Genomic DNA, 22,104 nt, shown 5'->3' on the forward strand with positions numbered 1-22,104 from the left:
TGCCATGGGCAGGGACACCTCCCACTAGACCATGCTGCTCAAAGCCCCATCCAGCCTGGCCTTGAACACCTCCAGGGATGGGGCATCCACAACTTCCCTGGGTAACCTGTTCCAGTGCCTCACCACCTTTACAGTAAAGAATTAGAAGACTTCGAGCTGCAAAGGAACATTGGTAATTCATGACATTCAACTTCCTCATTGTACGAGCTTGGAGTCTTCAAAAAAATCTCGTTTTTCAGGTCTCCAAAGCTGGTCTCTGAGCCTTGTTAACTTACTCAGCAAGCTCGGCCTGACTAAAGCATCTCAGCCACCTCTGAGCCTTCAGGAGAGCTAAAAGCAAAACCATTACATCCAAACTCTGAATGAGGGCTTTCCTTAGCAGGATTTTTTACCTCTGTATCTACCGTTCCATACCGTCCCTCCAAGCCGAGGTTTCAGAAGTACTTGAAAAGGCTGCCTCCAACTAATGGTTTTGGGAAGTCTGGCAGGTGAGTGTGGAGATTTGCCCAGCTGTAGCACTCCATTCGTCCTCCATTCAGCCAACAGCAGCGGTAGCTCCCCAGGGCAGCTCCTGGCCTACATGTAGTCTCCAGTGAACCAGCAACAAGCAACACTGAAAATTACAGGTTTTGGCCACGCACACGTCGATCAAATAGGAGGCGAGGCAAGCACATTAAGCAAAAACCACGCTGAGAAAACCCAAACTGACAGGCCACTGAGTGAATCATGCTACTCCAGAGCCACCAGCAAAAATTCTTGTTTTCTTTCCTCTGTAGCAGAAGGCAAAGAGTATTTCCTCTCTCCCTCTTTTCTCACAGGTTTTCTAGGGAAAGTCACCATTTTGGCGGAAGGGGAAATTTCAGAGTTACAAACCCCAAAGACTTAAAAGCCTTCGAAGAGAGGCCTGTATGAGACTGCCACCGCTGAGCTGGTTGGGAACAGATAGGCTCACAGATGATGCAAGCTTGGCATGAGCCCAGGTATTTGGGAACATTCTGATCCAACCTGTCCACCTTCAAAACCCAAGTTGACTTGCAGCCATAGCAAGACCTTTCCTGTGCTCATCTCCCTTCCCACCAGTAAATTAAATGTCACGGTGGACACACTGAGGGGTTAACTGTTTACAAATATCTTTGCTGAGATCACTATACCATCAGCAACCACAGAATACTGTGATGGACAAAAATATTAAATCAAAGGGAAAGGTGTTACAAGTCAAGGCCCTGTGCAGGAACAGTTTCCCAGCGGTATTCCAAGCCCTGAGATTAAGACACTCTAAGTAGAAGGTTCTGCTCCTTCTAACAGCGCTACAAACTGTAAAGCCTTCTTCGGAATACACTTGGGCAAAGTATTTAAACTTACTACTATTATAGAATTTTTGGACACAAACAGCCAGTACTCCCTGGACAAACCGGATTTACTAATCAAAAATAAGAACTAGACTAGATACAAGTTGCTAAAAAGTTTCCTTGCACTGGCAAAACCAAACAGAAAAAAAACATAGTAATATAAATAAATAAAAATAATAATGGGTAACAATAGAAAAACATAGGGCTTTTACAATTCCCTTCAGTTTAACAATCTCAACAACATATAAAGAATAGTAGAAGGGTTCAGAGTTTGACAAATAGGCAACTGTTAATTTTTAAATGTGATCAACTAAGAAAACAATTTTCAGCAGTACTTTTCCTTGAGTCCACCTGATAATTTCTGCAATTTTACCCACACTTTTCTTCAAATTTTGAATAGTTTTCTCTCCCTAGTTGTTCGTTTAGGTCTTGATCCCCTACCGACCAAGTCTTAGCGGACACTGGCCTCCAGGATGTTGGTACAAATTCCTATTCTTTTTATGTAACCCTCTAGCAGTGGAGAGAGGGACTGCAAACACAATACACCCTTTCACTGTTATGAGATGGTGTACATAAGAAGGTCCTTTATACATGGAAACCAGGCTCCATAACTAACTAACTAACTGGCTGGCTCTTCAGAAGTAGTGGTGAAACCACGTCCACAGCAAATGCAACAAGAAGCACAAAATCGACCATCACTTGTTTTCCACCATAGTATCTTAGATACAACTTTTTAACTGCAGTGCAGTCTTCTAAATGTGAGTGTTTGGAAACACTGTCTGGAACATCTGGAACATTTTTCAAATACAAGCACTCCCACGAGGACCATTGGAAGACTTCAGGAAATTGCCTTGTACACAGTAATATCTGGAAAACATAACACACACTACCGCAAGGCAGTTTATCTCCTCTGCTGCATGTCCTGCAACATTATATCAGAACCAAAAACAAGAAAAACACCAACAGAGAATATGTCACCAGATTGCTGACAAGACAGCGTCCATGCTACACCCTGAAAGTTTAATCCCAGCCTGCCTCCATGGGTGCGTGAAGTCAGAGCTGGATAAAATCAAACACCCACTTTCAGTCTTCAAGTGGCGAAAGCCTGGTACTCCCCCCTCTTTGTTCACACTTGAAAAGTAACCCGGTTTCAAGTGAGAGGCTGAACTGGGAGTGTGATACCTACAGCTGGCAAACTCCATAGGCCACGCAAACCTTTGCACAGGCAAAAATCAGCAGGAGGCTGGCTGCGGGCAGAAAACACCACCAGGGCCCTGAGCTCCGAAACCGGCGGCTGCAGCAGCGAGGAATTCATTCACCAGCCTCCAAAACACGGCACAGCCCTTCCGCAGCCCGACTCACCACTGCAGGACCTCTGCCCGAGGAGAATCCAGAGCCCAAAAGCAGCAGACAACCATTTCACTAGAGCCTCGCTTTTTTTTTTTTATTTTTTTTTTTTATTTTTTTAATCCTTGCTCCCGCTGGATTACCAGGATCAACGTAAGCCGGAGGAGGGCCGGACGCAAACCCAGCATCTGCTCCCGAGACAGACCCAGCCACCAGCAAAACTCTCCCTTGCCCGTCCGCCAGAGATTTGCCGACACAAGGGCAAGCGGGATTAGGGCCGCGGCAAATATTTGCCTGTCAGCACTTTATAACGGGTGAAGGCGCGGACACACACACATGAGGAGGGTGTTTGGTTTCTAGCAGGGGCCCCAGGGGAGACTCCGCTCCTCCGGCAGCCGTCACCGGTGGGGAGGACTTGGGAGGGTCCCTTCAGGGGTGGATGGCGGGGGAGAAAACAGAGGGTTAGTGTGTGTGTCGGCCTAAAATCATTGTCACCAGGTGGGAACGATGACACCTAAGGAGCTGTCTGCCTAGGATGCTGTCTGCCTAGGCTGTCTGCCTAGGAGCTGGCCCCGAAGGACGGGGAGCCACGGCTCCCTGTCCCTCGGGGCCAGCGCCTAGGCGGACATTGGCCACCATCCAGGCCACCCAAGGCCTGTGTGTTGAGAGCCTGTCACCCCACTTCGGGCTGAGGTGGCCTCCTTGGCTCACTCCGCCACAGGGCCGACACAGGCTCCCCGCCCCCCCCCGCCACCCCATGGCCGCCCCGGCACTGAGGGGGCCGCGGCGAACCTCTCTTCCCTCTTCTGTCCCCCGCCGGGGCTCCTCCCCTCGGTAGCCCAGCTCCGACCGGCAACAAGTGGAAGCGGTTGAAGTTACTTCCCCACCCCGCTCTCTCCGGCAACCGCCGCCCTCCCCGCTCCCTCGGGGAGGGTGTATGAGGGAAGGGGGTGTCGCGCCTTACCTGAGCGGCCGCCGCCATGTCGCGGAGAGACGGCCCGGGGTGAGCCTCCGGCGCCGTTCGCCGCTCCCCGCCGACTACAACTCCCGTGAGGCCGCTGGAGGTGACTCCCCACCCCCGGGGCGGTGGCTGGCTACGAAGCTGTGGGGCTCCCGGTCGGGCCTGGCCCTCCTCGCCCCGCTGAGGGAACGGCCGAGGCCGGGCCCAGCGGGGAGGCGGTGGGGGAGAGAATCTCGGTGAAAAAAAGAATGTTTAAAAATGGGTTTGCGGGGAAAATCGCCGCTTTCCCCGACAGCTGCGGGGTTGGGGCCGTTTCCTCTCAGGGGTGTGTGTTTCAGGTACACTCAAGGTCGCCTGTCAAGGAGTGTAGTTTTTTAATATAGTACCGGCTGTTGCCTTCGGGACAGTTCAGTATGGGCTTTTTTGCTTGTTTTTTTTTTTTCTTTGTTTTCGCATCAGTTCACCAAGCTCTTTGCACAGACGGCTGAAGTGAATGTGAAAGTCAGGCTCAATAAATGAGGCACTCCGCAGATTTCCTCTTTCTCTCCTGCCCAGCTGATGAAAGGAAAATCCTCCTCCCATGCCTGAAAGACGTAGGTAGGGATTAATAAAGGCCAGGGACCGTCAGAGACTGGGAGAAAGCGGGTGTGAAACTGGCAGAAAGGGTCGCTTGGTAAGGCAGGGTGACAGGGACTAACACCCACGGGGTTCCAAACACCCACAGCATCTCCCAGCACCAGGCTCTGTCTACAAGCAAGCTGTTTTCATTCTTCCTTTTCAGATTTTAACCCTTCTGTAACACATATGAATCTCTGAAAGGGCCCTTCTTTGGCAGCATCTGAAATAGGCTACAATGGTTTTATGTGGGAAGTGTACTTGAAAACTAAGTTCCTTCGGGTTTTTTTTCCACATTGCCTTGGTAAATAAATTATTTTAACTCGAGCTTGTGACCAAATGTGCCATCAATTCATGACACAAATTATGTGTCATCAATTTATGCCACAATGCTTGTGACTCTTTTAGTGTCATAAACTTCAGTTTAGGCAGCCATAAGATCAAAGCATCATATTTTCAAGACTCTGAGGAAATACATGTAGTACATAGTCACTGACATGTCTCCGTCATCCTCATTTTTTCATCCTCAATTTAAGGGTGACTAAGTGACCTTAAAAGTTTTGGTGAATAATCTTCACCTAATGCATGGTTTTGAATAGCTCAAAAGCATCTCGATGTCCTCAGAAGTGCAGATTATAGGGTTAAGCATGTTGTGGGCACATGATTCGTGAAACGCAATGGGATGTCGTACATAGTTTGGACGCAGCCTTCAGGCTGACTTCTCCTGATGCGCTTTGCTGCACCATGCAGTACAGGGCCAGGAGCATCTGCTGTAAACAAATGCTTGTTTTCCATCGATCTGTAGATAACTGGGTGTCTTCCAAAAATAACCTCAGGGTCATCAGTTGCAAATAACGATGAATCAAATCCCAGATAATTTCACTGCAATGGAGCTTCCTTTACACATTTTCAAAAAGTCTTTGTGCGGTTTTACTTCTCACTCAAAAATTGTGAAGTAGAATGGATTGTTCCTCCTTTTAACTACGTAGTGACAGGCTACTTTCAGAAATATTTAATTACTGACATTAATTATTGAATTATTGCCTGTTTATACAGACACTGGTTTCTTCAGAGAAAAGTGTGCTGTTTCCAACTCGGTCTGTAGCTGACCAACACTTCTTTAAAATTTTCTATATTATTCATTTTTTAGCAACAGAAGAGGTTCAAGATTTTTGCTTTTCTGGAAGCTGACCTAGAAAAAAAATGCATTATTTGCTCCATTTGTGTTACCTTTCTTTATTTTTATTCTGATAAAATTTATAGATTAACTTCTTAAACTATGATAAGCTGTATATTTTATATGTATTTTATGTATATGGAATACATTTACAATTATGAGGGTAACATTCCAACAACTAGTGAAAAAAATTTTCCCAGCAAAGGCTTTCCCTTTTTTTTTCACTAGTTGGTGGAATGTTACCCTCATAATTGTAAATGTATTCCATAGAGATACCCAACTCAATCAACTAAAACTACTAAATTGCTACTTAACACGTCTTAAGGATCATTGAAGGATCATGCTGTATCCTTTAGGCTTTGTTCCATATGGCTAAAATGTAGGCAAAGGTAACAATTCAAGGGCTGAAATCAACTTCTGACATCAGAAGTTAAATCTAATGCTAGCTGCAGTTCTTTTAGAGTGATTCTCAAACGACAATTTGAACGTGGGTTGGTTTGGTTTGGGGTTTGTTTTTTTTTTTGCATTTCGGTGGCACTAGAAACCATTTCTGTACAAAGTTTGCAAATAAATATAGAATCCTTGAATTTCAATTGTGATGCATAAGTGCGCTCTATTTTTATGTGGGAAGAGTTTCCTCCATTCGGGCAAGTCAATTTACATTCACACTGTCTAGCTCATCTTAAAGTAAAATTATACACTGTCATCAATCATCTCATGCTGATAACAGCCTGGTGCCTCATGGACTAGAGCAGGTATTTACTAAACACTCATAAATAACTGAGCTTTTTTAAAAAAAACAAAAACAAAAACAGGAAAAAGGTCTCCTGTGGCTATTACGTTCTGTGAATATTTCATAGTGGTCTCTGAGTACATGTCCATAGGATGCGTTCTTTCCATCTGTCTGAGATTATTGTTACATGTGCTACATCTTTTCTTTTATCTTTTTTTAAGAGTTAATTGATGTTATATAATAACTGGGGAGGATTTTGCTTCCACTTGGCACTTGAGGTATTTTATGAGCGTAGCAAGCTCCCAGTTTCCCTGGTCACCCTCAGTGGATTAACATACCATTGTAGCTGAACTGAACAACAGGCTGCTGTTCATCATCAGAGACTTTCTGTGGCTGTGGGGAGAAAGCTTTGGAAGCACTTTTTGCATTTGTCTGCATTCTGTTTTGAATAGGTGGACAAATAATTGTCAGTAGGTATAAAGCTGGAAGCAGGCAACATAAAAAGAACCAGCAAAGCTCTGGAAAACCTCTAGAAGCAAATGTGGCATTTTGGACCAGGTGGCTGAGGGGCTGGGAAGACTGTCCTGCTGATACCAGGTCAGCTTGTGAGACTGACTTCCACTTGAGCACATCAGGGTTACGAGCTATCACTGCTCAGAACTGTCTGCATTTCGCTCACAGAGTCACAGAATCACAGACTCACAGAATGGTAGGGGTTGGAACGGACCTTTGGAGATCATCTACTCCAACCCCCCTGACAAAGCAGGTCAACCTGGAGCAGGTTAGACAGGAACGCATCTAGGCGGGTTTTGAATATCTCTGGAGAAGGAGACTCCACAACCTCTCCAGGCAGCCTGTTCCAGTGCTCTGGCACTCTCAAAGTAAAGGAGTTTTTCCTTATTTTCAGATGGAATTTCCTGTGTTGCAGTTTGCGCCTATTGCCCCTTGTCCTGTTGCTGTGCACCACTGAAAGGAGTCCGGCCCTGTCCTCTTGCTTATCAGTCTTCTCTTCTCCAGGTTAAACAGACCCAGGTTTCTCAGCCTTTCTTCATAAGGGAGATGCTCCAGTTCCTCGATCATCTTTGTAGCCCTCTGCTGGACTCTGTCCAGTAGTTCCCTGTCTTTCTTGAACTGGGGAGCCCAGAACTGGACACAGTGCTCCTGTGTGGACAAATTAGGTACCAAGATTTTGAGCTGGTTTGGTGCCAGTTCAACTGAACCAGCAATGATATGGCAGAACCAGGACAGAGACTCTGTTTAAATGAACAGTTAAATGACAGTTTAAATGAACCAGAGTCTGTTGTATACATACAGGTGTGTGGCACATGGATAAAGAGCATACTAAGGTTTTGGAGATTAAGAGCTGGGTAAGATGGCTGGAAGGATGTCACCATCAAGAAACAGAACTTGACCTCCATTGTTTGGAGGAATGAAACAAACTCAAAAATATTTTGGATTTGCTATCTCAGCAGTTCCTGAATATGGAGAGAGTATTCCACTCCCTGCACTTTTCTTTGTCATTCTCATTTACTTGCTTCACTCCAGCCAGGATCTTCTGTCTTACACTGCTCTTCTGATTTAAGATACATAGATATCGAACAAGTACAGAGCCTAAAACTTCTATCTGAAAATGCCCACAGTCTCTCAGAAGGGGACGGCTTCCTTTCAAACCTCTCCCTTGCGCATGGTACCTATTGAAACTTTGCAATGAAACATGCTGGTTCCCTATGTGTCAGCAGTTTCTGGTTTACATCTCCATGAATGAATCTTTCTGGGAACTGTATTTCTTGCCATTTCTATACCTACATACAAAAGCAAAATGAGACCTTTTTAAGTAACGCTATTTTTTCTAACAGGCATAATCTCAACTAGGAATCACTTTCATGACGTGTTCATTGCACAGGTCACTGAAGGCTTTGGACATCAAAACCCAACTTTTCAGTTTTGAATTTTGTGTTCAGTTCTCTTAGAGGACTCTGTTCTTCAGGCTGAATTCTGCACTAAAACAATCTTTTTGCAACATTTACTTGGTTTAAAGTTTCTCTGGCAACAAATCGTAAAAATCACAGAGTTGTTTAGATTTGAAGGGACCTCTGGAGGTCTCTACTCCAAACCCCTGCTCAAAGCAGGTGTAATCAGATGAAGTTGCTCAAGGTCCAGTTGACTCTTGAAGCACCTCTCTGAGTCCCTGTCCCAGTATTTGACTACCTTTGTAAAAAAACAAATGCCTAATTGAAATCTGCCATGTTCCAGCTTGTGTTCATTGCTGTGCACGTCCAAGAGTCTGTCTCCATCTTCTCTGTATCCTCCAGTCAGGTAGTTGTAGATGCAGTCTGCTCTCCCCTGAGCCTTCTCTTCCTAAGGCCACATGAACCCAGCTCCCTCAGCCTCTCCCCATCCATCATGTTCTCCAGCCCCTGACTGGCTTGAAGGCCTCTGCTGGACTCCCTCCAGTATGTCCATGACTTCCACATACCGGGGAGCTCTAAACTAGACACCTGCTCCAGATGCAGCCTCACAAGTGCCAAATAGTGGGGAAGGATCACTTCTCTGGACCTGCAGGCTGCACTCTTGATAACACAGTTCAGGATGTGGTTGGCCTCCTTTGCTGTGAATGTGCTTGCTGGGTTATGTTCAAAGACACCCAGATCCTTTTCTGCAGAGCTCCTTCCCAGGCTGCTGCCCTCCCCAACCTGTATAGTTGTTCCATACCAGACACAAGGCTTTCCAAATAAAGTAAAAAAATGAATAATCATCGTGTTTGCAAACCACAAATTGTTTTCTGCAAGGCCAGCCTGACTGGGTTCTCTAACCTTTCACTGCTGTAACACTCTTACATGAGGAACGTGAGAAGCAGAGAAAGACTGCTAGCGGCAGTCCCTTTACATGGGTGATCGCTGTGAGATGGCTTCAGTGTTCTTCATATTTTAAATATGTATAGAGTTCCTTATGTGAATGCATGGGCTTGAGGCTCACTTTCAACATGCGGTATGCCGAGGAGCAAGCGAGCTCATCTCAAGAGTGGCTCTATGCTGGTAAGTGAAGTACCGTTGTGTTTGTTCCTCCTTTATGATGATATACAACTGGTCTTCATAGGTTGTCTTTACCGGTACTTCTTACTGTCTGTTCTCATTTTCATTGGCGGCTAACTCTCACATTATTTTCCTTTCTAATTTTTGTGCTTGCTTTAGTATTGCTTCCTGAAGAACATGTAGGCATCTGGTCAGTACAGAAAGTATCAGTCAAACTTCTCTCCATTTAACACAGGGCCTTCCTATTTAAACACTGGATGAGCAAGAGCATTTTAAACTGCTGAGTAACTGTAAGGAGAAGATAAAATAGAATTTAATGTATGATTTTAATAACACTGGTGGTATATTCAAAATACTGAGTTACAGGTGGAGGTAACGTGACTCCCGATGAAAATACTTCTGTCAGTAAGCAGTGCGTGCTGTGCTTTGCCCAATGCATTGCACTCATTTATGAGTCTGATTCTTGCTCTGATTATGATCAGAAGCAAATTTATCATTGATTTTAGTAGGAACAGGATGCTTTCTTAGATGCGTGGATCTTAAGTTTGCTTATTTTATTTAAGACAGTGTGCATTAGCGGTGGAAAGGATTAATTTGGTTACCTGCTTTACCCCTTGCCAAGGAGGATTTTCCCTACTGGCAGGTCACTGACTGATACAGGCTCCCCAGGGCTGCACGGAAGGTGAGAGCTCTGACAGGCTGTGGCGGTGATGCTCAGTTTTGTGTTGACCTGCTGAAAAGACTGACAGGGAGAAGGGCCCAGTCCAGATAAGTTGCTTGTGGGAGAAACCGTTGTTCTCCCATTCCCACTGAGTGGAACTTAATATGGACTTAATCAGAGCAGCAAGAGCATGTCCATTTAACTGTAACTTGCAATTAGGGTTAGAGGTGCCACCCTGCGTAAACACACCCCTGGCATTGTACAACAGTTGTAATATTGTGACCACTCAATCTGACGCTGCTCCCCTCCTTCAAATAGACTGTGTTTTCCAAAAGCAATTAATTTCACTTTTTTCACTTCACAAACTTCTTTCTCTCAGTTCTGCATTTGGTCAGACCACATAATCGTTGATTGATTGAGTGAAATTAAAGATTCAAGGTCCCCTGAACATTATGTTTTATCCAGAGCAGTCTGTATTTTCCAAGCACCTGGAGCTCCCAGAAGGAAAAAGGTGCACAGGCTGCCCATCCCCAGACCTGCACTGTGTTTATGCCGTGGCTTTAGCAAATAGATATTTAATAACATATGTGTATAAACAAAGATGGAAGCGACACCAACATATTTCCTCTTGAAAATAGACACAGCTCCAAGTGTCTTACAGATCTCTGTGCCTAAGAGCAGAGTGTGGAGAGAGGGGTACTACCCACGGCAGAGGAGAATTGCTTTGGGACTACTTAAGTAGACTGGACATATAGTTGTCTGTAGGACAGAAAATCCTCCTGGAAGCCATTACCAGACAGATGCAGGACGAAAATGTTTGGGAACAGCCAGCACAGATTTAGTGCCTGACCAACTCAACAGTCTTCTACAATGAGATGAATGGCTCTGGGGATAAGGGGAAAGGTGTGCATGTCATTTACCTGGACTTCTGCAAGGCTTATAAGAAAGTTCCCTCAGCATCCTCATAGCCAGACTGGGGAGATATAGACTGAATGGGTGGACTATAAAGTGGGTGAAAAACTGACTGGACCATCAGGCTCAAAGGTCAATGGTCTGAAGTCTTAATGAGTGGCTGGTTATGAGTGGCGTGCTTTGGGGGTCAATACTGAGGCTGAAATTCTTTAACATCTTCATTAACAACCTTGATGATGGGACAGGGTGCACCTTCATCCAGTTCACGGATGAAACCAAGTAGGAGGGAGCAGCTGATACACACTGAGTTGTTGGGCTGCCGTGCAAGGAGACGTCAGCAAGCTTGAAGAATGAGCTGACAGAAGCCTGGGAAGTTCAACAATGGCAAATGCAAAGTCCACGTGCAGGACTTTGCAAGGACTAACCCCTTGCAAGACCATGGGCCTGGGGGCCACCTGGCTAGAGTTCAGCTTTACTGGAAAAGATCTGTAAGTTCGAGTGGGCAACAAGTTGAACACAAGTCAGTCATGTGCCCTTGCAGCAGTGAAGACTAACTATGGGCCTATGTTGCCATCAGGTTGAGGGAAACCTTTATTGCCCTCTACCTGACGTTCATGTGGTCACATCTGCAGTAACATATCCAGTTTTGGGGACCCTGAAGTGACTAACTGACTGAAGTGAGCGCAATGGAGAATGACCAAGATGGTTAGTGAGCTGGAGCACATGACGTATGAGGAGACTAGATTGACTGGGGTTTGTTGAGCCCAAGGAGAAAAACAAGGCTCAGGGAAGACCTGTTGGCTCTTTTCCAGTATGTAATGCAAGGACATAGAGAAGGCAAGGAAGAGGCAACATCGCCAGGTTGCAGCAAAAGAAATTTTGTTCACGTAGAAGGAAAAAAATCCACCATGAGAGTTGGAACAGGGACCCAGAGGAGTTATGCAGTTCCTGCTCTTGGAGATTTTCAGAGTTTGACCAGACAGGGCCCTGAGCAACCTTGTTCTAACTGGGAAGACAGAACGGCTGTGAGCAGGGTGAAGGAGTGGATGACCTCCAGAAGCCTCTTCCAAGCTAAATTAATCTATGAAAATTCACAATTACTTTTTCAGTTGAAAATACCTTAACTTTAATAAGTTTTAATAAGGTGGTTATCAAAGGCAGAGAACAATAGTCACAGTGTAGTATTCCATTGAATTTCTGAATGTTTATTAGTACCACTTCATTATATCAGGAGGGGAAATCTCCACATGCTGAGTTACTTCGGTTATGGTAGGCAGCAGTACAATTGGGTAATATTAAGCATTCCCTTTACATGCTCAGATACACTGTAACAAAATATGCTTAAGCTACAAACAGATTTAAATAACTTGTTAAAAACTGAGCAGAGCAGGATCATTTTAATCTCTCATGCTTCTGTTATCATTCTTGACTTTTTTTAGATAAATATAAAATGTATCGACAGTAAAGATTTCAGGGTACTGTAGCTCCAGCACGAGTTGAATGACGGTTTGTTGAAATGATGTAGGTGCATGAGACCTTCTTTTACTCATTGTCACAGCATTTTCCTCTTGTAGAGCTTTCCCGGGGCCTGTGAAGGGGTCCGGCTTACCAGAACAGAAGAAAAATTTAGACTCATTTGTCCTTCAGTAGGTTGTGTCCTCATAATTGGTGTTATTGAGTCCCCAGTCCAAAGCCTCTTGAAGCAACCACATTAATTTCAAATGTCTCTTATCAGGAGGCAAGAGCCAAAGGCTCTTCTCCACCACAACCAGACAAATGACAACTCCCACCTTTCTATGGTTTGTCTGAACACAAGTGAGTGCCCTGTGGGATTAATGAGTAACCTTTTAAGTTTTAGGCAATAACTCTGGTAATGAGATACCAGGACTGACTTGCTCAGAAAGATGCATCTGATGATGAGGGACAAGGTATGATCATTTTGTCTGGCAGCTAAACTGAAACACAAACTGGAAACTGTGGGCAAGCCCTAGAAAGACTATTTGGGTATGTGTCATATATGTTTGCCGCATTCTTATGCTTTTCCCTGGGTATTTTTCCTCCTGGATATGATCAGAAAGAGGATATTGTACTATGGGCATGCCTGAGTTTCTGCTTTTTATAAACTAAACAGCAGCTGAGAAGAATCTGTTGTCTGCTCCAGATGATCTTTGGAGATCAAACGAAATAGTGCGGAAACAACACAGAGACACTTTAAGATGGCTGCCCAAAAAGCCAAATTCTTGCTTAGAATCATTGCCAAATCATTGCTTGATACCACTGCAAAGCTACCTTGGCTTTCTGTACAAATGCTAGGAAATAAATATTCTGGTTGCCAGAGGCTTTGTAATTTAGCTACGCTGGAATATGCACTACGTGTTACACTGCCTGGGGGGAAAAAAAACCCAACAAACCACTGAGCTATTGTGAAGAAGAATATCAGTTTCCGTGAGAAAAAAAAAAAGCCACATGGTTTGATTGGTGTAATCAGAATGTGAATGGTTTCGTCACAAAAATGCATGCTGTTGAATTGAATTCCCTTGACTTGCTTTTAGCTGGGAAATCACATTTTAGTGGTCATGTAAAAACGCTCCTGCACTGAACACAACTAGCCTTCTTAGCAACATTTTCAAGGTTAGGTCCATGCAAACATTTGCACTTTACTTCCCACCTGCCTGAGGAGATGAGATGCGTGCATGAAACAACAGACTTGCGTGTGGCCAGGCAGCTGGTCAGACCAGGCGCTCGCGCACCTCAGAGATATGAACATATCTGGTATTTAGACGGACGTGAAACACATCAAAACCGCACACACGGCTGGCTTTGTTGATCAGGTTTTAAGCAGAGATTTCCACATCTCTGTGAAGCAGTTTTTAAAAAGCTGGGAAGCAGCAAGCATCCAAGCAGGCTAAAACCTGCTGCTTTGGCTCCCTATTTTATCCTGCTATTTAAAAAGCCATTTGTTCTTGCACAATAACATTTTTAGAGAGTTTAATTCTTCTCAGCACCATAGCAAAGTGAGAAAAGGAGGGAGGCTTAGGGGTAAATATGCTCCTGCGCTGCCCAGGACAGTGGCTGCCAATCCACTGGAGCCACCTGAAGGGATATTCAGAGCCTAGAAGGTGCCTGGGGCAGGAACAGTAACAGGAGGAAAACCAATACCCTAGTGAATTATCTTCTTAACAGCTTGCCTTCCTTCTAGGGCTCTCCCAAACTTTCCATTTCGGACTCAAAAAACTACCTTTACATAAAGCTAGTTTTATATGTATTTACCTATCAGCAGGTAAAAGAACATTTGCACTAAGAAATACAGAGATTCTGAGGTCTTGTAGCTATTGTCGGCCCAGTAAATCCTGAGAGCCACCAAAAGAGAGAACCAATAAAGTTCAGCACTGATAAACACTGTAAAGCATTAAAAGCTGCAGAAATACATGTGTGCTATATACATTTGCTATATACAATCCAAGCATTTTAAGTCAGGCAAGAAAGCAACGTGCGACACCATTTATGTCAAGACCTGATGTTTTAGCACCCGAAGGAAAAAGCAAACCTTTTTTTTTTTGTTTTTAAAAAGAAATTAAAAATGAGAGAAAATCCATCTCACTGCGCAAAAAAAAATCATAAAGATAAGACTTACAGACCAATGAAGTAATTTCTCAGCATTCTCAGCTCTCCATCCCACCGCAAATACATTTTTTTATTACTTTCCATACACGGCTTGTTTCCAAAGAGTAAATTTGTATGTCTTTCTCAGGGAAGTGCCTCTAAGAATTAGAGATTACCCATGGCTTTTAAAATCTGAAAGTTCATCCAGGATTCGTGCTAATAGTGAGGTCTCGCTTCAGTAGATGGACGCATCTTCATAGTGGAATTTGCCTTGAGACCAGATCCTGGGGCTGGAGACTTGACCGTTGCCACAGGGTAAACACTGACTGCATAAGCGTAACAAATGCCTCTTGAACTTGACTCCAACAAAAACATAGAGCACAGGGTTGAGGCAGCAGTGGGAGAAAGCAATTTTACGGCTGATGTGAAAGGCAAGCTTGGAGTCTTTTTCGTACTGGCAGGTAGGTGGTGGAAAAGTGATCAGAAAGCTGAGGATGTTGTAAGGTGCCCAGCTCAGGAAAAAAGCCACCACGATAATAAGGATGAGTTTCACAGTTCTGTGCTTTCTGCGAGATCTTGCTCTGAGCAGGATTATCAGGATCTTGAAGTAACAGAATACGATAACCCCAAAGGAAAACAGGAAGAGTACATTTCGCAGATAAATGTCCACCTTTTTCCATTTCTCATCAGCATAATCACAGGTCTTGTCCCCTTCCAATTTTTCTTGCACTGTGGTGTGAATTATCTCAGGAACCACAATTAATATGCTAACAGTCCAAACAACCAAGCTCACCAGAAAACCACAGCACTGCGTCTGGGATCTCAAAGTCGAGAGAGGGTTCACTACAGACAAGTACCGCAGGATAGTCATGAGTGTCAAAAAGAAAACACCGCTGTAGTAGCCGATGGAGAAAACAGCATTCACCGCTTTGCAGAGGAACTCGCCGAAAATCCACCCAAAGGACTGGTCCACTGCCCAGAACGGCAGCATGCAGGAGAAGACTAAATCAGAGACACAGAGATTCATGATGAAGACATTCGTTAAAGATGTGAGGTTTTCATATTTGAATAGGATCCATAACACTAGAGTGTTGCCTAGCAGGCTGAGCAAAAATGCCATAGTGTAGAGAACAGTAGTGAGATGGGTGTAAAATACGAAATAGTCGCCCATTTCACAGACATTGCTGTCGTAATAGTATCCGTATGAGTTATTATCATCTGAATCAGGTGTATAAGGTTCTTCATCCATTTGTCTGTGCAAACCTTGCACTGTTCTCCAGCAACTATTTTGAAGAACTGCAACAATCAACCCAAAATTTTGGTGAAAATCAACCCAATAACTAAACTCCCACTATGGAGGCTTCTGTTTTAAGATTCAAAAAGAAGCAGTGAAACTACCTTATTTGTCCTGTTTTTGGGAGAGAAAGGAGTCGTTTCCTCTTATGACTTGCTCATGAACAGGTAGATACTAAAGATTTATCGTCAAAGCAACGTCAAGATTTTAAATACTTAAGAAGGCAGAAACTAAGACGTTTCTAAACCAATGTGGTCGGTGACAACTGCTAATTATTAAGCTTCTACTGTATGAAGGTCGAGCGTGCATTGTTCTTTAACATAAGTATCCCAGGTGCCAAGACTCTAAAATCTGCTACTATTTTTTAAGTTTTCTGGAATGGCATCAAATTCCTAAACACTTCAATGTATATACGATTCTTTATCACCAAGGTTCGGCGCTGCAGAAACTTAAAGAGCTGAGCAGTACCAGTACCAACAAGTGTAGGCATTAAGGATGGTAAAAGCCATGTTTCTTATGGATTTTCATCTTGAGGTTGGCTAATATCTAAAAATCTCCAAGCTGTGACGGAAGCATCCCTATGTTGGGCGCTCCGTGCATCTCTGTGGCCTGCTGATTCCCAGGGGTGCGACAGGAACAGAGCTCACATCGCACCCCTTTTCTGGGGGGTGCTGCCCTTGGCCTGTCTGCCCGTCTGCAGGTAGGAGTTTAATCCCACTGTATGGTTGAAATTAACCAGTGTCAAAAATTACTGCCACTTGGTAGACAACATACAATCAGGTGAACGTGCAAGGGTAGCATGGTCACAGTAGCCTCCTGTTTTTATGAAATTAAGCTAAAAAATAGGTATGGAAATATCAGTGATGGCTCCAATCAATGGTTGAAAGTCAAAATTAACATTATCGTTGATGAAGGCTTACCTACAGCACTGCATTTGTATCCTGATTTGACTGATGCAAGTGAGAGACCTGCCCCTGATCTCTTTGGAAGTACAGTCACAAGAGGAAAACTCCACAACTCGGGCCAAAATTGTGCTGGTGACATTTTCATTTTTGTATTAGCGAAAGCAGAATCTGCCTATTACAGCCAAGAGAAGACACGCTGCCGTTGGAGGACAGGAGGGTTATGTCTCCACCAGGAAAGCGTCCCAGGGAGTGCTGCTGGCTGACAGCATTTAATGCCATCCATAGGGGTAGGTGGCTTAGGTCAGCCAGAGTGTGGCACAGGCAGCACAGGGGCCAGGAATCATCTATCCGCTGGGATGTGGTCACACAGTTTTGAAGGTGAGGGATGTGTGGGATTCAGTACTGTGACAGCAAGTGGCCCTGGCATGTTTATCACCAGTCAAAGTCATAACTGGAAATTGTGCTTGTGACCCTCAGTCTATACCATGCTGCCATCTTCAGGCATACAGGACAAGTCCCTGCCGAGGCAGTCATCCTCTCTGGTTTCACTTGACCCTTAAGTGATGACACTTAAGCGATACATGGGATGGATTGAAGTCTTGACCACCATCATGTCCTGTTTCAGCTCAGGTTGGAGGCACGACTCCTTCCTAGTAGCTGTCCTAAAGGAGAAGAGGAGCCTCTTTGCAAAGAGTAAATATTCTCCATGGATGAGATGACAGTGGCAACCACTGTCTTCACCACTTATGCTCTCCTCCCATGTTGGCAGCCCGGTGCCAGCAAGCCCGCAGGCAGGACTGTTCACCTGCCAGGAGCTACACGGCCAGCAGGGCTGCTGCTGGGCTGCTCCTTGCCTCTGCCGCAATTGCTGCTGGCCCCTGGCACAGGGACCTTCTCACAAAGACCTCAGCCCAGATCCCTGCCTCTGCCTGAGAATTATTCTGCTGTGGAGCATTGTTTGCCCTCTTGCTCGCTGTCAGGAGCTGAGCAACACTTGCAAGGCAGAGTGCCATTTTGCAAAGGTATTTTGAGATTTTGTCAGATAATGCTTAAATGCCAAATTAAAAAAGGATATGAGCTTATCTATTTGCTTCACAGGTCAGGTGACAAAAAATGGTAAATTGTTTCTACAGTCCAAATAGGCTCTGTTTTCCTGTGTCCATCTTCCATGAGAGCACTGCTGCTGACCATGCAGGCACTCATGTCAGGCAGGTGTGTAGCTGAGATTGGAAACCCTGCCAGGAACGCCTGCTGTTTCCATCTCCAAATCTCTGTGGGCCTTGGTATCTTACCCATCTGACTCAAAAGGCTCTGTCTTGTGCTCTGGGAGAAGCCAGAGGAAAGGTTGCCTGGGGCCTGGTGTCCTCTCTCTGATTTTGTGCTCAGCATGTCCAGAGAAAGTAGAAAAATGCTTCCGTGAAGTAGCTTGTTCTCTGTTGCTTCTTAATGCTGCAAGGTTAGCTCTTGGCTAATACCCTGGTTCACAAAACAAGTTCATTTGTCTTGGATTTCCTCCTTGGTGCTACTGCCAAAGCCGTAAATCTGGACAGCAGGCATTTGAACAGACGAGCTTGTGGGCCACCAATGTGTCTGTGCAAAGCTACATGGCAAGACGTAGTCCCTGCTGCCAAGAGCTCACCACCTTGGCATCCAGGGAGCCTGGGAGAGGCTGAGGCGCACTGCTGCATCCACCACCACATTCAGCTCCTCAGTTTCCAAGCACCCACCTCATCCTCATCGGGGCATATCATCTACCCAGCTCACTCTCGGAGAGGTGGCAATTTAGCCTCTGCTTACCACAGCTGTTGTTCTTCCTTCCTCAGCTATTGTACCTTTCCCAGGATGGTGTCCTCAGTTTCCTCCTCACCTTTTGTCCGCTGGGGAATCTGAAACGATAAAATCATGGAATTGTCTATGTTGGAGAAGACCTTGAAGGTCATCGAGTCCAGCCATCAACCTAACACTGCCAAAACCACCACTAAACCGTGTCCTTAAGCACCACATCTACCCGTCTTTTAAATACCTCCAGGGATGGCTCTCCTCTCCTGTTTGCTGTGGGGTCAGGCGCTGCAGCTGTTGCCCCACCGTTGTTCACACTGACTGCAGGCTGCCTGGTGCGTGGTACCTCCACGCTGTGTTCTCGGTACAGGTGAGACCTCGCTGGAGGACCTCGCTGCGCACCTGCCCTCAGAGGTGGCTTATCGTTCTCAGGGAAAACATAGCTTTGTACTGTGTGCGCGATTATAACCGATCTATTTAATGCAGCATGCTGTGCCGTGTCACCTGGTGCAGGCTCCATGTAATTACAGATGGAGGCTCCAGCCTGCAAACTGTCAGGCCTCCTGCGTGTCCTGATCAGCACTGAGTATGTGTTTTGAGATTATGTTTGTACCAGCTGGGAATCCCTCCATCAGGTTAGTAGTGATGGTAAGGAGCGCCTTACGGGAACCTAAGACACTTGGATCTTTCCCTTCTTGCTTCAGATTTGGTAGAAAATTCCTGGTCTCAAAACCTGTATTTTTGCTCTATTGTAGTTTATCTCCCCCGCTTTCTACTCTCTAAATAAGAAATGCTGTGCATGGATTTTCAATTAAGACATATGCAAAGGAGATAAAAAATTGATGTGATTGAATCAGCAGGGTAAGAACATGTTACTGTCACCATGAAATACAAATTGTGCAACTATTTTCAGTATATATATATATAATGATACAAGTGAGAGCAGAAGTTGGCTGAAAGATGGAAATTACCTTAATTTCTGTTGTCAGGACAAATAGGAACAGAGGAAGAACACATCCTACAGTTTAAAGTCATCCCGGCCCTTGTGAAGGGCGCTCAGCGAGGCAGTCAGCATTCATTTCACTCCTGGTCAAAGGAGCCACGTCGCCCCTCACCAGGTGTTACACCAGCCTGCTCCCCAGGCAGAGGCAGCTGAGGCAGCTCCCTTTAAGATTCCTGGCATTTACACAGACAAACCGAGGTTAACCTCATCTGAAATGGAAAGCTCTGGTCTCGTTATGGAAGGAGAATATAGTAGAGAGGCTGTCAAAGAAGCCCTCTACCATAAGGCACACGCTAATGGGAGCTACTCAGGAGCATTTTTTACTCACTTTATTCAAACTCCTGCTGTAGCTGCTGGGCTCCGTAGCTTGTTCTCCAGCTCCGGAAAAAATAAATAAAAATAGTTAACTGGCTTTGCAGGACAGCTTACTCTTTAGCTATCCAGGCAGCAAAGGTCCAATCAGAAAATCAATTTCTGTTACCCTGAACTGGATTTTTTCTGGTAGCTGCTTCCTTCATCGATCTCTTGCTCCGGTTTGGGATAGGAAAAAAAAAATCCCAAATGGGACTTTTTTGGCAGGAAAGGATGTTAGTTTTTCAATCAGGTTTATGTAGCACACTTTTTTATTTAGTGGAAGTTAAAACACATTAAATAATATTTCTCCTACCCTAGCCATGACATATCAGTCTCAGAGCACACCCTTGAAGTCACATATAGGAGATGGACAGCAAAGTCCTGGAAGTCACAATTGGGATGTAGACTTCGTCCAAAGTGCAAATGCACTCTGGACAGTTGGTCTGCACTGGTGGGTGAAACAACTGTTCATCTGCCGTGGAGGAGTTTTGCACATGGAACAAACTCTTTAAGGACGTGCGTAAAATGAAAAGCCAGTAGGACTTCCTTTGCCCAATTGAGTTTTGGAGAGCCCCAAGAAGCTCAGCTCCTCATGAAAACTCTGACCCTATTTTTAAAGCAAAATGTGCTCTTGAGTTGGGGTCATTTTCTGAGCCCAGTGCTTCCACCTGTGCCCCACATGTTTCACAAGGCAGGTACAACACATGCGGTCAGCCCAGCTCCTTGGAGGTCCCCTGTTCCACCCAAGCTCTGCCCCTCAGTCCTGGCCATCAGCCCTGTGATCACCCCAGTCTAGGGGAGCGAGAAACACCTCCAACTAGGAGTCTGAACCCCACTCCCGAAACATATATATGAGTTCAATTTTACATACTAAGTACCACTACAGTCAAGGCAGGATCAGCTTAGGGTATCTATGTAGATGTGCAGAATTAATGCTTGTGGGACTTGCCGTGCAGAGAATGATATTTTTCAGAAGTGCTGCCACAGCACAGCTGAAGCAGCAGTGAGCCCCCCTGCCCCCCACCCAAAGTCACCATGGGGGTAAAATTAGCAGCCAAGTCTGTTTTTAAATGAGGAAGAGGTTATGATTTTCTCGTCTCTGCCTCTCCAGCTTCTCCTTTCCTAAGAGCTGTAAACACACCCTCTGGGCACTTTACCACAGTTTCGCTGTAGCTTCCTCTGTTCCAGAAGTTTTTTTGGGAAAAAAAGTCTGGCATTTACACTCTGCTTTTGAACCGGCTGCTACCTTTACTTTTATTCAAAACCACACCTCCAGACAGAAGGGATGGCAAGGAATGAAAATGTCCTTGCAGGTTACCTGCTACCAACAGGACGTGCTGGTGTTTGGCAGGTCCCTCCTGGGGTACTGCAGCAGCCCCTCTCCTGCCAACCCGCCGGGGCGCTGGGGTCTGAGGGCGTATGGTCTGCAAGAGCATGGTGTGTGATGATGAAACCAGGACCTCACGCCTATTTGGTTGGTAGGTTTTCTCGGCGCTAAGACTGGTCGGAAAGGATGCGGTGCCAGCAGTCAAGCAGCAGCCATCCAACAGAGTGCTCAGGCAGGAGCAACCTTGGCCAAAGAGGTTTGCGTGGAAGTGGAGGTGGTTGGCATCCAACCTGTGGTTGCCCACAACAGGCTTCGAGCCAGCGTGGTGGCAGCTATGGGTATTCCCCATACTCCCCAAGAGCAAGGGGAAGGAGCAATCCAGCCCCTTAATTTGGGTGGATGGTGCAAAGGAGAGCATCGCTCCCTGCTTGCAGCTGTGCAGAGTTTGGCCGTGGTTTTCTTGGTAATTCATGCAAGGACGGGATGAGCAAGTGAGTGCCCTGGAGGTGAGCAGAAATAGTCCTTCTGGTAATAACTGGCTGGGAGGAAACAGCAAACTGGAGCTTTCTGGGGTTTTCTGAGTGGGGAAACTGTCAGTTTTTTTCTACGGTATAGATAAGTGAGACTTTATGTGTATTTTTTGCACACAAAGAGATTGCATTGATCTCTGTTCCGACACGTAATTCTTATTTGTCCTAATAGCAACACTCCTACCAAGCAGCAAACACTAGCACGTTTCTTGCAGGCCAGACAGCCCTAACATGACATATCACTTTTCCATCAGCTCCACAGAGATTATAAACACTCTGTTTTTCGGCTGTGAAAAGAGCATCACGTTGGTCGTTAGTAGCTGGGTTTGCTGGCAGTTGAAACCAAGCAATTCCACTTCTTATTTTTATTACTAAAGCAGAACATATCTGCAAGTTTCAGCTGCCAAAAAAATGTTGCCACACACACATGCCTTGTCTCTCTATGTGTTGATGTACACTTACTGTCCCAACAATACACTGCAAGATGGGGCTGTCCGTAAGAGTGCTCACCAGACACTACAC

General features: G+C 45.3%; 2 protein-coding genes across 4 annotated transcripts in view; both read right to left on the reverse strand.

The window, feature by feature from the left end:
* The window catches only part of FYCO1 (FYVE and coiled-coil domain autophagy adaptor 1), a 55,257-nt gene extending 51,456 nt beyond the window's left edge, over positions 1-3,801 (reverse strand). For all 3 annotated transcript variants that reach the window (XM_054189990.1, XM_054189987.1, XM_054189989.1), the window contains exon 1: positions 3,661-3,801. The gene's annotated coding sequence lies outside the window, so the exon portion shown is untranslated. The remainder of the gene's footprint in view (positions 1-3,660) is intronic.
* An 8,142-nt stretch (positions 3,802-11,943) lies between these two features.
* Positions 11,944-16,360, reverse strand: XCR1 (X-C motif chemokine receptor 1). Its single transcript, XM_054193397.1, has one exon. It carries the CDS (start codon positions 15,637-15,639, stop codon positions 14,626-14,628), a length of 1,014 nt encoding a protein of 337 aa, XP_054049372.1. The 5' UTR covers positions 15,640-16,360; the 3' UTR covers positions 11,944-14,625.
* Between the last annotated feature and the right edge of the window lie 5,744 nt (positions 16,361-22,104).

The sequence above is a fragment of the Rissa tridactyla genome, chromosome 2 (genome assembly GCF_028500815.1).
Source record: "Rissa tridactyla isolate bRisTri1 chromosome 2, bRisTri1.patW.cur.20221130, whole genome shotgun sequence".
NCBI lineage: Eukaryota > Metazoa > Chordata > Aves > Charadriiformes > Laridae > Rissa > Rissa tridactyla.

Excerpts from the sequence above, each read along its gene's own strand:
- XCR1 (XM_054193397.1), bottom strand. The coding sequence starts at position 15,639 with ATGGATGAAGAACCTTATACACCTGATTCAGATGATAATAACTCATAC.